The sequence below is a fragment of the Leucoraja erinacea genome, chromosome 6 (genome assembly GCF_028641065.1).
Source record: "Leucoraja erinacea ecotype New England chromosome 6, Leri_hhj_1, whole genome shotgun sequence".
Taxonomy (NCBI): Eukaryota; Metazoa; Chordata; class Chondrichthyes; order Rajiformes; family Rajidae; genus Leucoraja; species Leucoraja erinaceus.
Window position 1 is genome coordinate 87199124 of NC_073382.1, and position 18206 is coordinate 87217329.

The 18206-nt window shown below is 44.0% G+C and overlaps 1 protein-coding gene across 4 annotated transcripts in view; it reads right to left on the minus strand.

Annotated features, from left to right (window-relative positions):
* uvrag (UV radiation resistance associated gene) overlaps positions 1–18206 on the minus strand; it is a 314525-nt gene that overhangs the window by 224622 nt on the left and 71697 nt on the right. For all 4 annotated transcript variants that reach the window (XM_055637544.1, XM_055637543.1, XM_055637546.1 and 1 more), the window contains one exon: positions 3891–3996. In XM_055637544.1, the coding sequence (XP_055493519.1) occupies positions 3891–3996 (106 nt within the window). The remainder of the gene's footprint in view (positions 1–3890; positions 3997–18206) is intronic.

An 18206-nucleotide genomic window follows, 5' to 3' on the forward strand; every position in this document is an offset into this window, starting at 1 on the left:
TCAGCGTGTCAGACAGCATCTGTGCAAACAGGGCAGGAGGATGGCAGAGGTAATTGAACACATGGTTAATGCTGAAGATGAATGCGAAGGCCAATTTTTAAAAAGGAGCAAAAAAGCGCAAGAACAGTACCTACAACGAGATGTAAGCAAAGGATTTGTATCAAATATTAAATACTGGAGGGGGAACAAAGTCCAGAGGTGGAATTCTCATCACTATTTAATTGGAACAGGTACTCAACATAGAGCAAAACTCCAGGCAGTAAATAGATAGTCGGATAATTGGCCAACAAACATTTTTCTTCTCATTAAAATGAAACCTCAAAAAAAAAATCTGGAATGAAATATACATATGTCCATGCAAAGAACCACCAGGAAATGTTAAATCATGATTCAAAACATTCCTGTAGAAACAAGGACATGCAGATGCTGGTTAATGAAAAAAAATAGATAAGTGACCTTTCAAGTCCTGACCCAAAACATCACCTATCCATGTTCTCCAGGGATGCTGCCTGACCTGATGAGTTACTCCAGCATTGAGGGGGGGTTTTCATCCCAAAACTTCTTTCTCAAGTTAATTTGTCTACACAAGACGCACAATACCCTTGTATATTATATGTTTTAAGGCCACAATGGATATTCCAGTGAAGAAGTTGTTCATTGTTGTGAAGCACCTTCATTCTAGATTACATTTTTACAAAGCAAGCACTATATAATTTCACATCACTGTTCATCACTTCCAACCACTGAGGTTCTACAAACTGTCTGCAGCAATTTTTTTCTCTCCAAGAAGTGGTCTCTGAATTTGACACCAGAGTCGTGTTTTCACAGATGTCTACATTTAACCAAAAATAGCAAATGGTCATGAAAACAGAATGAGAGGTTGAAAATTGCTGCAGTTCTGAACAACTGCAGCTGTAACCTTGGCTGTAAAGGACACCGTAGATTTATACATTCAGATCGAAAGCTGCGAGATGAACAGCCATGACATAATCAACCATGTCATTCTGGGCAATGTGTCTTTTAAAGCGAGTGGTCTCAGACAGAATTTAGTAGACTTAAAGATCTCCAGATTGAATTGGGTGTTAACACATTGGGAAGATGTATCATGGAAAATGATGGATGTCTTTCAGCACAGATGTGACACCTACAAGGAGCATCTTGAAATAACACTGGCATTGGAAACTTTCATTAAAAAAAAGTAAAAGAAAACATACATCTTTGCACTGACCTCAGAAAATGTGCCTACTGCACAGCATTAGATCGATTCAAATCGGAGTAAGTTTCAATTATCATCAATTTGTCTTCAAAACAGTATTTATGATAGTGTTGGGAATTAAAACTACTCCGCCTCAATGATCCAAAATCTATACAAAGAAATTCTTGACTGTCTACACCATTGGATAAAACTCTTTGGCCAACATAATATATTTAAATGGCTGCTACAATTAATTGCACTGAATAAATTATATTTTTTAAGATTCAGGAGGAAGAATAACATTAATTTCTTTCAAAACACACACTGCTTAGTTTAGTTTAGAGGTACTTTGTGGGAACAATCCTTCGGCCCATCAAGTCTACATTGATCACCCATTCACACTAGTTCTATGTTATCCCACTTTCCCGAGATAGTAGAAGACATTTACAGTGGCCAAATATCCTACAGACCCTGCACATCTTTGGGATGTGGGAGGAAACCACAGCACCCGGAAGAAACCCTCGTGGTGGCATGACAAATGTGCAAACTCCACACAGACAGCGGCCATTGTGAGGATCCAGCCACTGGGCTGTGAACACAGCTCTCAATTCTAAACATTAAATCATCAAATACCAATTATTATTGGAGATAGAGCTTCATGTTTAAGAAGGAACTGCAGATGCTGGAAAAATTGAAGGTGGACAAAAATGCTGAAGAAACTCAGCGGGTGAGGCAGCATCTATGGAGCGAAGAAATAGGCAACGTTTCGGGTCGAGACCCTTCTTCAGACTCATGTCGGGCTTCATGTTGCTCCTTTACACACACAAAAAGACTCAAATTATTCAAAAATAGATCTTGGATGCCTTTCTTTCAGCCAGTCTAACGCCTCGTCTTGCTTTCTATCCAACGTGTCACATTTTGGTTTTAATTGCATTTTACCTTTTAGTTTTCCCACCACTAATGTTTTTTCTCCTGCTCTCTACTGGCCTTCCTTATGGAGCCAGGCTTTTTTTGCCCGCCGACACACCAACAAACCCTTCACAGTTTACCTAATAAAATATAGTGAACCAACTTGCATCTCCCTTCACACCCTAGGAGGTCAACATACATGCTTGACTGGCTCTCCAATAGCCTCCCTGAACACTCATTCCCCACCATCAGCTGTTCATTGTGGCTGTGTTGTGTACCATTTACACAACGCGTAGCAATTACTCATGAGGCTACTTCAACAACACCATCCAAATCAGTGGACATAGGCAAGGTATAACGTGGGAGCATTAAAACCTGCTACTCCCCTCCAAGTTGCACACCATCTGGATTTGGAATTAAAATCACCGGTCCTTCATTGCCACATACTAAATTATGGAACTTGCCCCCTTACTATCGACACAGCTGAAGCCCCTTCACCAGAAGAAGTGATTCACAAAGCCAGCTCCCGACCACCTTCTCAAGCAATTTAGAATTGGTAATAAATAGTGACCTTGCCTATGACAGGTTCAAAAAAAGGAGAATTCAAACAAATGTCAACAACTTGGATAACAAGAACCCATCACTTTCCAGAGACCAAATCTCTGCAACTGTTACAAACTTTCATCTGAAACTTTATCAATCATTCTAAAAGTCCACATAGGTCTTCCTTACCATGCTGGGATATCATCCCTTCAGGGGGAAAAAAAACAACGAGGTTGGTTCAACAGGACATCTTGACAACCCAAAATGCTATTGGCTCGTAATTGGGAATGTGTTGACAGATAGCCTCTCAGGTGATTTCATTACAATACAGTCTGATCAGATTGAAACCACATGCCTAATTCAGCATCACTGCAGAGTAATTGTGGAGTCAATGCTTCGTGACAATAATGGATATAAGATCAGTTAAGGATATGGGTGGAGAAATGGCAGGTCGAGTTAGAGCAGATTGAGTGGTAAAGAAGGAATATGGTATGCCTTTGTTCATTAGTCAAGGCATTTGAGTACAAGAGTCAGGAAGTCATGCTTTATAGAACATAGTACTCCAAATATAGTCAAAACTGTATGCAGTTCTGGTCGCCCCCATTACAGGAAGGATGTTGAGGCTTTGGAGAGGGTGCAGGAGAGGTATACGAGGATGCTGCCTAGATTAGAGGATAATAGCCATAAGGAGAGGTTGCACACATTTGAATTGTTTCCTCTGGCACGTCAGAGGCTGAGGGGAGACCTCAGATGTTTATAAAATTATCATAAGCTCAGATAGGGTAGAGAGACAGAATCTGCTCCCGACAATTGAAATGTCAAATACTAAAAGGCATAGCTTTAGGGTGCGGGGGGGGGGGGGGGGGGGGGGGGGGGGGGGGGGGGGAGCTTAAAACAAGATGTGTTTTTGTTTTACTGAGAGTGTGGGTGCCTGGGATGTGCTGCCAGTCCAAGTGGGTACAATAGTGGCGTTTATGAGGCTTTTCAATGGGCACATACATTTGCAGAGAATGGAGGGATATTGAATATGTGCAGGCAGAAGGGATTAGTTTAATTTGTTCAGCACAGACAGTGGGCCAAGGGAGCTGCTCTTGTGCTCTGTACTGTTCTATGTTCTATCTCCAAGATCTCTAAAGTGACAAAGACAAATATACTGCAAGATTTCAGCACAATTGCATACTGCAAGTGGTGTCAACAATCCTGAGCTTAGAACAAATATTGAAGCACTTAATTCCGATCTTACCAATTTTGTTGTTGATGCTGTTAATCGTAACTTCTCCTCAATTTCCTTGCCTACTTTCTGAACGGTTACCTGAGTCTGTTTTATTGCACGCTGGGCAGTGTGAAGCCTGTAAAACGAGAATGAAATTCACAGATTTAATTCATTAAAACAATGGGAAGTCCTACCTTTTGACATCCACCTCGAACAGAAAAGGTGCAAGGAACTCTGCTGATATTTACACAAATATCATTTAGTGAACCCAGCAAGAAACGGGGAAAAAGGAAGAAACAATCACTTTTATTGCAACAGTTCTGCAGACAATTCGTCAAAGCCGCCACAGCCAGACATAAAAACAGCTTTTTTCCACGAGCAGTAGCTCTACTTAATAACCAAAAGTCTGTGCCCTCCTTTTGCTCTGGTATTGTATTTCATTCACATGTTTAAACCATGATGTTTTATTCTTAATGTTTGATGTTTTATTCTTAATGGTTTACTGCATGTCGTGTTGTTACCTGTGAACGGAGCATCAAGGCAAATTCCTTGTATGTGTACATACTTGGCCAATAAACTTATTCATTCATTCAACTTATTCATCATTTTGGGTGGATTTGGAGTTTGAGATGGATTAGGAATTAAGTGTTTGGGGGGGGGGGGGAGACGACAGGAGTGAACTACTGCAATTTTCTCGCCATTATCAGTTCTTTCTAACATGGGACATTTATAGTCACTTGACAGGAATTTACCCCAAGGCTAACAAAGAAAATGTTTAGTATCACTAAAATGAGGCACCAGTTAATGAGACTCACCATCTGGCTCTTGGCCTTAATGTCAGAGTCAAAGAGTCATACAGCACAGAAACATGCCCTTCAGACCAACATCTCCATGCCGACTAAGATGCCCCATCAACACGTGTCCCACCTGCCTGCTTTAGCCCCATATCCTCTAAACCTCCTCTCTGTGTGTCCCTTGTCCAAATGTCTTAAAAAATGTTACAGCATGTGCCTCAACTACTTCCTTATGCAGCTCCTTCCATATACCCACCACCCTCTGTATGGACAAAATGTTTCCCCTCAGGCTCCTTTCTCCTTTCTCCTCTCACCTTAAACCTATCATCTTAATACATTCCACAAATATACATTTAAATAAGTTAACGGGGACAGTTTTAGTTTGAAAACCTATTCAACCTGGTTCTCTAGCACTGTGAGGCAGCAACTCTACCAGCTGCGCTACGTAATTCAAAACATTTACAAGACCAATCTGCTAGGAGATCTTCTCACATGAGAACAAAAGGCCAAAGTGTATATGAATACCTAGATCCAGTGATATATTACCCAAAGTCAATGACACCTTCAGACTACAACTTCAGAGGGGGCATAGTGGCTCAGTTGTAGAGTTGCTGCATTACAGTGCTAGTGACCCGGGTTCCATCCTGACTACGGGTGCTGTCTGTACAGAGTTTGTCCCTTCTCCCCGTGACCGTGTGGGTTTTCTCCAGCTGCTTCAGTTACCTCCCACACTCCAAAGAGGTTAATTGGCTTTGGTAAATTTGTAAATTTGTAAATTGTACGGGTGGTTAGCATGGACTTGGTAGGCCAAAGGACCCGTTTCCACAATGTTTCTCTAAAGTCTAAAATGTACCAAAAAATGGACACCAATTAGAATCGGTACAAACATTTGACATGAGTTTGTTTGTCTGCTGTGTTCAGCACGGAATGAAGCGTTGCGGGTGGCAACCTCAAGTCCGCAATTCAGGAATTTTGGAAGAGGTACAAACCATGGACTACTTCAGTGATAGACAAAATGCTGGAGTAACTCAGCGGGTCAGGCAGCATCTCTGGAGAGACTTCGGTCTTGACACGAAACGTCACACTTTCCTTCTCTCCAGAGATGCCGCCCGTCCTGCTTAGTTACTCCAGCATTTTTTGTCCATCTTCGGAGTAAACCAGCACCTGCAGTTCCTTCCTACATGACTACATCAGTGACTCGGGTGAATGTAACACATCAAACGAGGAATGATGCTAGGAAAGAATTACTGCCGGAATGTGTGCAGTGCTCCTATGGGTTTATATGGCTGAAAAACCTCCGAAAGGACGATCAAGTTGGCAGAGGAGGCTGGGTTTGGAGAAGTAGACCAGTGTTACTTACAAAGCGATGGTGTTAACCGCTCGTGAATGAGGATCTGTTCGAGTGTGCTCTACACAGGTCACAACAGAAGAAGCAATAGCTCACAGTTTGAAGAAGATTTTTGCCGTGTTATGCCAAATATATGTACAATGACAGCAATCTTCAAAAACTGGCAATCCCAACATGACCCATAGTATTAGACGGAGCTACATGACGGCACTTAATGCTGCACCAGCAACCAAGGTTCAGACCTGACCTCTGATGCCAAAGTGTGGATTTGTATGTTCCACCCGTGACCTCATGGGTTTCGCAAGGAACTAGTTTCCATTCCACTGTTAATTCATCATCATCATCATCATCATCAGTCACTGGAAACGAGTACGACTGTCCTCTCCTCTCCATGGGGTCGTCTACCTGTGGGTCTGCAGATGTCTGTAGAGGCCGATCCGCGATCCACACACCTTGGTGCAACGTGGGCAGTGGAGACTGGCGGTGGTTGGCAGTTGTCGAGCCTCCTTCTCTCTCTCCTTACGGTGCTGTCACTTTGTCTCTGCGACACGGCGTAGTTCCATTTCGTGACGTGCAGCTTCTTCCTGCACGGATTTCCTCCAGGAGCGCCTGTCCAGTGCAATGTGCTCCCACTTGCTCGATATGATGTGGAATTTCTTCAGACTGTTCTTGATGTTGTCCTTGAAGTGTTTCTTTGGCCCGCCGGGGGCTCGCCGACCTTCCTTCAATTGAGAGTACAGGATTTGTTTAGGGAGACGTGTGTTGGACATGTGGATGACATGGCCAGTCCATCCAAGTTGGTGCTGCATTATTGTGGTGGTGATGCTGGTCATGTTGGCTTCCTCCAAAACGCTGATGTTGGTGCGTTTGTCCTCCCAGCTGATCTGCAGAATCTTTCGTAAGGATCTTTGATGGTATTGTTCCAGGGCTCTCAGATGCCTGCTGTAGGTGGTCCATGACTCGGCTCCATACAACAGGGTGGGGAGGACAACGGCTCTGTAGACCAGCAGTTTTGTTTGAGCCTTTAGGTCTTGGTCTTCAAAGATTCTTTTCGTGGGTCTGGCGTAGGCTCCACTGGCACAACTCAGGCGATTGTTGACCTCGATGTCGATGTCAGCTTCTGAGGAAAGAATGCTGCCAAGGTAGGGGAAGTGGTTAACGTTTTCAAGAGTGGTGTCATCCACTTTTATAGTGGGCTGGGGAGAGCAAGAGCGAGTAAAAACAAAATCCCATCCCTAAATGAGTTGCGACCACTCACAAATGAGGATATGTTCTGCACAGGAATTCCCGCAGCATAGTGGCACAGCAGGAGTGTTGCTGCCTTACAGCGCCAGAGACCCATGTTCAATCCTGATTCCTAAAATTGTACATTGTCTCCAATGTGAAGGATAGCACTAGTGTACGGGTTTCGCTGGTCAGCGCGGACTTGGTGGACCGAAGGGCCTGTTTCCACGCTGCATCTCGAAAGTCTAAACTTACCCAGACTTTCCAAGGATCCGGTAGGCGGCGCGACTCTGGCCAGCAGCGGCCTCTGCAGCCCGTCCACGTTTTTATTATTTTTTGTCTATGTTTATATGTAGTTTTAGTTAGGGGTGTGTGTGTGGGGGGGAGGGGGAGGGGGGGAGGGAGGGGGCAACTTTTTTAATCTCTCCCTGCACGGGAGTCCCGACCTTTTCTTGTCGGGTCTTCGTTGTCGTTGGGGCTGCAAATGAGGAGCGGCCTCCAACAGAAGAAGCCGGGGACTCTGGTGCCGACTCACCTCACCGTCGCGGAGCCAGCCGAGTCCGGAGCGGGTGGAGCGGTGGTGGAGCGCTGCTGCTGCTGCTGATGCCGATTCGGTGGCTGCAACTGCGGGTCTGCGGACGGCGGCACCGGGAGCCCGCGGGTCCCTGGAGGGAGACCGCTTTTCAGGGCTCCTGCAACGGCGACTTCTCCCGCCCGAGTTGCGGGGTCGAAGAGCTCCTGGAGCGGGGCCTAACATCACCGCCCCGCGCGGCTTGGAATGGCCGCAGGACTCAGCGAGCGCACGCCGGGGGCTCTAACACCAAGACCCGGTGTGCGACCTCGCACCACCCGGCGTGGCTTTAATGGCCACGGGACAATCGCCATCGCCAGCCGGGGGCTTTGACTTTGACTCTGACATCGGGGGGTGGAGAGTGCAGTGGAGAGATAAGTTTATTTGGCCTTCCATCACAGCAATGTGATGGATGTTTATGTAAAATGTAAATTGTGTTGTGTCTGGGGTCTATTTGTTTGTAATGTATGGCTGCAGAAACGGCATTTCGTTTGGACCTCAAGGGGTCCAAATGACAATTAAATTGTATTGTATTGTAAGATTGCATAAAAGTCAGAGCTATGCATCATGGAAACAGGTCCTTCAGCCCACCTTGTCTGTTGGCATTCTAGGTTTCTCTTATTAGCCTGCATTTAACCCATATCCCCCAAAACCTTTCCTATCCATATGACTGTCACAGCAAGGAGACTGTTCATCCACTATTTAACCAAGCCAGTGCAAGCTGAATGGCCTGCGATTTGCCAATCCGCCTCTACGCCAGCACGCACTCTCTCCACTCACACAGGAAGAATGATCGGAGCTAAAAGCCAGAGTTAATAACACCACTGGGACTGCCCTCAAAATGAAACCTCACCCTCCCAGTTACTTAGAAAATGCTATTTAAAAAAAATTGGAGAAAATAATTTGGTGCTGAAAGCAACTGTTCAGTTGATGGACTGGGTGGTGAATCTGAATAAGCATTCAGAACATAATCACAGCCCTCAAGCCACAGTAAATGTGTGGCACCTTTTAACTCTCAGTAATCTTTGGACATGTTAAAGTAAAAAACTTACTATTTATTTTGGTTCAGAAAAGCCATTCTAGTTCCCCACAGATTAATCTTTCAGTGCTCAGTTACAGCAAGGGCAATTTATGGCCAAATCTATTTGTTTAGTGCAAGCTTGTCAGACAGCAACCCTTATTCGAGCCAGATTTTTCAACTTCAGGAGATAGGTACAGATACACACAGATATTATGATCTTGGCCACCAGGTTAGGGAGGGGGAAAGTGCCAGATTTAATTCCTGCCACCACATGTTTTGGTACATTCCCAACATGGAAACAGGCCATTTGCCCCAGTGAGACTATGCTGACCATCGATTCACCTGTTCCACAGGATATCCCAACTAGGGCTGGTTGGAGAAAGTCAGAATCACTTCAGCTGCAAGACCACCCAACCCATCCAATTTGTGCCAGTTCATTCCAAGGATTATCTAGTCCAGTGCAATCGCAGCACAGATGGTAGAAGCCGCTACCTCACACGCCACAGACACGGGTTCAATCCTCACCTCGGCTGCTGTCTGTGGAGTTTGCATGTTCTCTGTGACCACGTGGGTTTTCTCCAGATGCTCCAATTTCCTCCCACATCCCAAACCAGGTTTGCAGGTTAATTGGCCACTAAATTGCCCCAAGTGTGTCGGGAGCAAATGCAAAAGTGGGGTAACAGTAGCGTGAACAGGTAAACACTGGTCAACGTGGTCTCAGAGAGCTGAAGGGCCTGTTTCCATGCTGGATCTTAAAATCAAAATCTATATGCATAGTCCCGCATGCCAAAGTGACAATTTAACCTGCTTACAGCATGCTTTCAAGCAGTGAATTCCAAAATTGATGCATTAAGTGTCTTGAAAAACTGCTTTTATTAACCGAAAACAACATGAAAGACCAATTAAATTTTCCAAAAACAATTTCTACAAAAGCATTTCTGGCTGACTGATGGGCCAACCTTGCTGTTGAGCAACAGATCAGATCGTGAAGCTGGGGACTAAGCCGAAGGAAACTGGATTATCCCAGGTGCATTCAAGTTTTGCAAAATGATCCAAATCAGTCGGTTTCAGTGCGGCTGAAATAAATGTTTCTTTTCACTACCACAATCCCCATAGTTCCTTGAACCAGAATATTCGGCAATCGGGGCAGAAACCATGGAGACACAAGGAACTGCAGATGTTGGAAACTTGAGCAAAACTTAAGGTGCTGGAGGAACTCAGCGGGTCAGACAGCATCTGGGAGGTAGATAATAACTCAGGACTACTTTCTGATTGGTGATAGGATGGTTCAGTCACCTGATAACAGTTGGGAAGAAACTGTCCCTGAATCTGGACGTGTGGAGATTTACGAGAATGATCTCGGGGATGACTGGATTAACGTTGAGATGAGTGTCTGATGCCTCTGGGCCTGCATTTGGAGATTAGAAGGATAAGGGGGTCCTCACTGAAAATTACCAAATAGTGAAAGGCCTGGAGAGAGTGGATGTGGAGGGGATGTTTCCACTAGTGGGAGAGTCTAGGACCAGAGGGCACAGCCTCAGAATTAAAGGACATACCTTTAAAAAGGAGATGGAGGAATTTATTTAGTCAGAAGGTGGTAAATCTGTGGACTTCATTGCTGCAGATTGCTGTGGAGGCCAAGTCATTGGTAAGTTTTGAAGTGGAGATTGACAGGTTCTTGATTAGTAAGGGCGTCAAAACCAGAATGGATTATCTTCGGAATATCGGAAGGTAACCCTGAATTAAACGTGTTTCAGAAGAATTTATTTAATTACGGGCTAATAATGGGAAAAAAGCTTATACTTAAATTCTGGAAAAATGCGCCGACACCAACAATAAAAATGTGGATATCAAATATGTTTGAAACATTACATCTGGAAGAGATGAGATTCCTCCTAGCAGGTAAAGCAGACCAATTCCAAAAGACGTGGTCTATGTTTCTGGACCTATTACAAGTATGAGGTGCAATAGTAATCTAAAAAAAACAAATATATAAATATGCGGAATCAGGACCTGGTAACGGGAGGTAAAATAACAAAAACAGACTTGGTTGGTAGTCCCCTTTCTGTGGAGTTTAATGTTATAATAGAGCGATTGTTTCTATTTTCTCTTTCTTTCTTCTCTAGGGTCTATTTTCTCACTTTACTTCCTTCTCTAACTTCTTTCCTAAGGGGCTTTCTTTTCCCTACACTCTTGCACTGCACGACTCTCTTGCACTTTCTTTACTTTCCTTACTTCTACCTTTTTCTTAAAGCTCAAAAAAAATGAAGCGGTACAAAAAATGTATTAAGATATATGTGTTGTGTAGGATTGTAATTTACCGTACTTCTAATAAAAATAAAATAAAAAAAAAAAAAAAAAAAAAGTTTTGAAGTGGAGATTGACAGGTTCTTGATTAGTAAGGGCATCAAAGATTATCGAAGAAGGTGGGAGAGTAGGTTTGAAAGAGAAAGATAGACCAGCCATGATTGAATGGCGGAGTAGTCTTGATGGGCTAATTCTACTCCTATATGTATGAACATGAAAAGTTCCACGTGGGCAAGCACGAAAAAACAAAATTAATTTGTAGTATTTGTTCAGTTTTGGACACACTGCTATCGGAGGATGTCATTTAGCTCGAAATATCACATATAATATTTCTGTTTCCAGGATTCATGGCCTGAGCTACAGAGAGGTTAGGCATAGAAACATAGAAAATAGGTGCAGGAGTAGGCCATTCGGCCCTTCGAGCCTGCACCGCCATTCAATATGATCATGGCTGATCATCCAACTCAGTATCCCGTACCTGCCTTCTCTCCATACCCCCTGATCCCTTTAACCACAAGGGCCACATCTAACTCCCTCTTAAATATAGCCAATGAACTGGCCTCACCTACCTTCTGTGGCAGAGAATTCCAGAGATTCACCACTGTGTGAAAAATGTTTTCCTCATCTCGGTCCTAAAAGATTTCCCCCTTATCCTTAAACTGTGACCCCTTGTTATGGACTTCCCCAACATCGGGAAAAATCTTCCTGCATCTAGCCTGTCCAACCCCTTAAGAATTTTGTAAGTTTCTATAAGATCTCCTCTCAAGGGGAGGACTTTTATTCCTTGGAGCACAAGAGGCTCTGGGGTGATCTTATAGAGGTGCATAAGAACATGAGGGGAATAGATAGGGTGAATGCAAGTCTTTTATCGGGGGTGGGGGAATCAAGAACCAGAGGGCATAGGTTTAAGGTGAAGAGCAAGATTTAATGGGAACTTGAGGTGCCATTTTTTCACACAGATGATGGTGGGTGTTTGGGGGGAGCTGCTAGAGGTGGTTGAGGCAGGTACTATGAGAGAATTTACTAGACATTTGGACGGGTACATGGATATGAAAGGTTTAGAGGGATATGGGCCAAACACAGGCAGGTGGAACTAGCATACATGGGCATTTTGGTCGGGATGGACAAATTGGGCTGAAATGTCTGTTTCCATGCAGTATGACTCCATGATTATCAGTATGACTAATGTTCTTTAATTATGGAGAGATCAGAATGTATGGCAATCAGATTTAAAAGTCCATGTGCAGACGAAAGAAATAACTGTTCAGGTGTGTATAAGACTTGGGAGAAGCAATGCAGATTTATCAAATTATACCAAGAAGGATGAAATAATGGGCTATATTAATTGGATACATACCTTTCATGTTCAAATGGTGACATTGCAAATTAAATTAGGTTGGTCATAAGTAATAGGAGCAGAATGATGCCATTTGGCCCATCAAGTCTATTCCGCCATTCGCCTGATCTATCTCTCCCTCCTAACCCCTTTATTCTGCCTTCTCCCATAACCCTTGACACCCACACAAACCAAGTATCTATCTATCTCTGCCTTAAAAAATATCAATTATCTTGGACTCCGCAGCCTTCTGTGGCAAAGAATTCTACAGATTCATCACCTTCTGACTAAAGAAATTCCTCCTCATCTCCTTCCTAAAGGAACGTCCTTTAATTCTGGGGCTATGAACTCTGGTCTTAGGCTCTTCCACTAGTGGAAACATCCTCTCCACATCCACTCTATCCAAGCCTTTCAATATTCGGTAAGTTTCAATGAGGACCCCCTCATCCCTCCAAACTCCAGCGAGTACAGGCCCAGTGCTGGCAAACGCTCATCGCATGTTGACCCACTTATTCCTGGGATCATTCTAGTAAGCCATCTCTGGACCTTCTCCCTAGCCAGCACACCCTTCCTCAGATATGGTGCCAAAATTCATCACAATATTCCAAATGCTGCCTGACCACACTTTAGAGAGCCTCAGCATTACATCCCTAATTCAAAGGTAATTCATTGCTCGATGGAGAGAAACAATTTCTTCATGAGAAAATCCAGATCCAGAAGATAATCTTGAAATCATGATGTGCTTATACTACATAAAACATTTGGTTCTTGCTTTCCAAAAGCTTGGTCGGAACTGAGCCATGCAGCACAGAAGCAGCTTCTTTGGCTTCCATGCAAACCAAGATGCCCTTCTGTGCTAGTGCCATCTGCCACGTCAGACCCGATACCTCTAAACCTTTCCTTCCATGTACGGAGAGTCATTGAACATTTTTAAGAACTAGATTGTCAGTTTTTGTTTGACAAGCCAACCAAAACATATGGATATAGATCAGAGGCAAACAAATTGAACAGAGGTACAGAGTTAAGTTAGGCTTTATTGGAATGATGCAACAGGTCTGAAGAACCGAATGGCCTACTGCCGCTGCTAAAAATGTGGGATTTTTAAAGCAATCTCTGCTCCATGCCACACTCGTTTCCATATAAACAACAAGGGAATGTGGCTGCATGATCCCTGGCCAAAGGAAACAAGGACAACTCCCAACTTGGGCCTCCATGGCCAAATCTTTTACAAGCTGACAAAGTAGTTATTGCCTCTGATCTCATCGTTCTTTCAAACTTGTCAAGTCAATTCATTTGGTGAGACTCACTCACTTTTACTTCAAAAACATTCACCTACTTTAATGCCTTTCACTCTGGAAAGTAAATATATCCAAATATGTTTAAATGGGTTTGCAATCAACTTAGTTCTGTTTGATCATAAATCTCACTTGCAACGCTTGCCTTCAGTTGACAGTTCCTGGTATAATGGGAACCATAGGACAATTGTAAGAGAACTATGGCAGAACTCGCTTGCCACACCCTTATCAAAGGAATCACCTCTCATATTAGAACAGGGAGGTGGTCAGAAAAATGAAGAAAGCAGCATTTAATTGTTACTAACTTTGGCGCAATTCCCAACTTGATTCCTTTCTTGGAGTTTGGAAGAGTTAGGACAGCACAGGAACAGGCTCTTCGGCCCACAATATCGGTGCTGATTAAATTTATCTCTACCTGCTCCCGATCCATATCCTTCCTTCTGTACATATGATCCATATCCCCCCCCCCCTTCCTTAAATCTGATCCGTATTCCTCCATTCACCACATTTGATCAATATCCCTCTGTTCCCTACATCTGATCCATATCCCTCCATATCATCCAAATTCCTCCATTCCCTATATATCCTTGCGCCTAACGGAGACGGAGACGAGGAAACACTTTTTCTCATAGAGAGTTGTGAGTGTGGAATTCTCTGCCTCAGAGGGTGTTGGAGGCCGATTCTCTGGATACTTTCAAGAGAGAGCTGGAAGGGCTCTTAAAGAGAGCGGAGTCAGGGGATATGGGGGGGAAGGCAGGAACGGGGTACTGATTGCAGATGATCAGCCATGATCACATTGAATGGCGGTGCTGGCTCGAAGGGCCGAATGGCCTACTCCTGCACCTATTGTCTATAGTCTATCTAAAAGCAACAACCAGGTTCAGGAACAGCCTCTTCCCCACAGCCATCAGGCTATTAAACCCGGCTCGGACAAAACTGTGAACATTAATAGCCAATAATCTGTTTATCAGTTTAATTATTCATGTGTGTATATATTTATGCAATGGTATATGGACACACTGATCTGTTCAGTATTCGTGCCTACTATGTTCTGGTGTGCTAAAGCAAAGCAAGAATTTCATTATCCTATCAGGGACACATGACAATAAAACTTTCTTGAAAGCACCTTAAATACCACTGTCCTATCTGCCTCCGACCATCCCTGGCAATACACTCCAGGCATTTACTACTTGGTATATTAAAAAAGAATCCTGCCCATCTCCTTTAACGTTTGCCCCTCTTGCCTTAAAGCTCTGCCCTCTAGTATTTGATATTTGCATCCTGGGCCAAAGTTTCTGACTATCTACCCTATGAATGCCTCTCATAATTTTACAAACTTCTCTCAGGTCACCCTCAACCTCCAGCGTTCCATAAAACCATATCTCCTGCTTGCTTATTAATATTGCTAAATGACTGACAGATTCTTCCCCACCTTTGACTAACATGTCGAGCGGTTCGAGAACATGGAGATGGAAATGGGGTTGGACAGGTACAGCTTGGCTAACATATCAAGGAATAGTCTTTGGAAGAGGGTTTTAGATAGGCACATGGATATGTATATGCAGGGACTGGAGTGATATGGATCACATGCAAGCAAATGAGATTAGTTTATCTTGGCACAATGTTTAGCACAGGCACGGAGCCAAATGGCCTGTTCCTGTGCTGTACTTATACATTTTCGATAGTCTAAGATCTCATCAGACATGTGAAGGAACAAACTGCACTTACTGGTTTACACCAGAGATAGACAGAATACTGGAGTAACTCAGCGGGACAAGTAGCATTCCAGGAGGGAAGGAATGGGTGACGTCTCAGGTCGAGGCAGTTCTTCAGACTGACAATTAGGGGAGATAGAAATTAGAGATATGGAAGTGTACAACGACAATGTAAGGTGTGAAAAGGACAGATCAAAGAAGACGATGTTCATGACAATGTACAATTGTTCAATGAACTCCCGCTGAGTTACTCCAGCATTCTACACCAGACATCAAATGTGTTCACCAGCAATCAGTGAGATGGAAGTCAGCAAATTCAAAAAAACAATTCGTCAAATCTTCCCTCAAAAGGATTGAATAGGGTGTAACCAAGTCAACATAAACTAGAGTTACATGCATAGCTGTGATGGATGCCTTTCAGCCTTCCCAGACCTCCTACAAACAATGCTAATTGAAGTTTGACATTACTAATTGCCACTGCATGGTTTACTTTGGCTTTACGTTCAATACTGGCACTGTGTTGCACCACGTGCTTTGGCTTGTCATCTATGTTGCTCAACTAAGAAACTCTGGCAGCCGCAATGCCACTTTTTTTTGGTTGGAGAGAATACGGGATAGTTTATTCTAAATGACAAGTTCAATATTCAAAACAATTGGCATGAATTTTGAAGGCCAGTAATGAAGCAGACCTTTCTGCCCTGGGCCTCGTCCATTGCCAGAGTGACTGAGGCCACACGCAAACTGGAGGAACAGCACCTCATATGCCGCTTGGGAAGCTTGCAACAAAACGGTACAGTGGCACAGCCGTGGCGTTGCTGCATTACAGCATCCAGATATCTGGGTTAGATCCTGACGATGGGTGCCGTGTGTACCTTCTCCCTGTGACCATGTGGGTTTTCTTCGGGTGCTCCGGTTTCTTTCCACACTCCAAAGACGCACAAGTTTGTAGGTTAATTGGCTTCGGTAAAATTGTAAATCGTCCATAGGAGCAGGGAGGTTCTACTGAGACCACACCTGGAGTATTGCATACAGTTTTGGTCTCCAAATCTGAAGAAAGACATTCCTGCCATAGAGGGAGTACAGAGAAGACTGATTCCTGGGATGTCAGGACTTTCATATGAAGAAAGACTGGATGGACTTGGCTTGTACTCGCTAGAATTTAGAAAATTGAGGGGGGATCTTATAGAAACTTACAAAATTTTTAAGGGGTTGGACAGGCTAGATGCAGGAAGATTGTTCCAGATGTTGGGGAAGTCCAGAACAAGGGGTCACAGTTTAAGGATAAGGGGGAAATCTTTTAGGACCGAGATGAGAAAAACATTTTTCACACAGAGAGCGGTGTATCTCTGGAATTCTCTGCCACAGAAGGTAGTTGAGGCCAGTTCATTGGCTATATTTAAGATGGAGTCAGATGTGGCCCTTGTGGCTAAAGGGATCAGGGGGTATGGAGAGAAGGCAGGTACGGGATACTGAGTTGGATGATCAGCCATGATCATATTGAATGGCGGTGCAAGCTCGAAGGGCCGAATGGCCTACTCCTGCACCTATTTTCTATGTTGCTATGTTTCTAGTGTGTAGGATATCGCTACCATAATGCTGGTTGGCGTGGACTCGGTGTGCCGAAGGGTCTATTTCCACATTCCAGCTTTCTCCTCCCTACTGTAACCAATCTGAAGAAGGGGCCCAACTAAGATGATGGCTACTTGCGTCTTCCAGAGTTAGACACAAAATTCTGGAGCAACACGTGGGTCAGGCACCCACTAAGAAAAACAAGGCAGATTATTATCTGAATGGTGTTAGATTAGGAATAGAAGTGCAACGAGCCTGGGTGTCCTTGTTCATCAGTCACTGAAAGTAAGCATGCAGGTACAGCCAGCAGTGAAAAAAGTTAATGGCATGTTAATCTTCATAACAAGAGGATTTGACTATATGAGCAAAGAGGTCCTTCTGCAGGGTTCTGGTGAGACCACACTTGGAGTATTGTGTGCTGTTTTGGTCCCCTAATTTGAGGAAGGACATTCTTGCTAGGGAGGAAATGCAGCATTGGTTTACGAGGTTAATTCCTGGGATGACGGGACTGTCATATGATGAAAGAATGTAATGACTGGGATTGTATTCACTGGAATTTAGACAGAAACATATAAAATTATTAAGGAATTGGACACGATAGATGTAGGAAACGTGTTGGGGAGTCCAGAACCAGGGGCCACAGTTTAAGATTAAGGGGTAAGGCATTTGGAACGGAGATGAGGAAACACTTTTTCCACACAGAGCCGTGAATTTGTGGAATTCTCTGCCTCAGAGGGCAGTGGAGGCTGATTCACTGGATGCATTCAAAAGAGTTAGATAGAGCTCTTAGGGCTAGCGAAATCAAGGGATATGGGGAGAAGGCAGGAACGGGGTACTGATTATGGATGATTAGCCACGATCACATTGAATGGCAGTGTTGGCTCGAAGGGCCTACTCCTGCACCTATTTTATTTGTATCTATGTACCATCTCCGGAGGAAATGAATAGGCGACGTTTCAGGTCAGCACCCTTCTTCAGACTGAAAGGTTGGGGGGGAAATTGGAGGCCAGAAAAGGCCACAACAAATAAGGGTGACAACAGATGAGCTCAGGAAGGGTGGAGTCCATAATGGGTAATTGTTGTACTAACGAGAGGGAAACAAGGATGCGAACAGTGGAACTGGTAGGATCAATTGGGTGGGGGATGGGGGTGAGAGGGGAGGGACC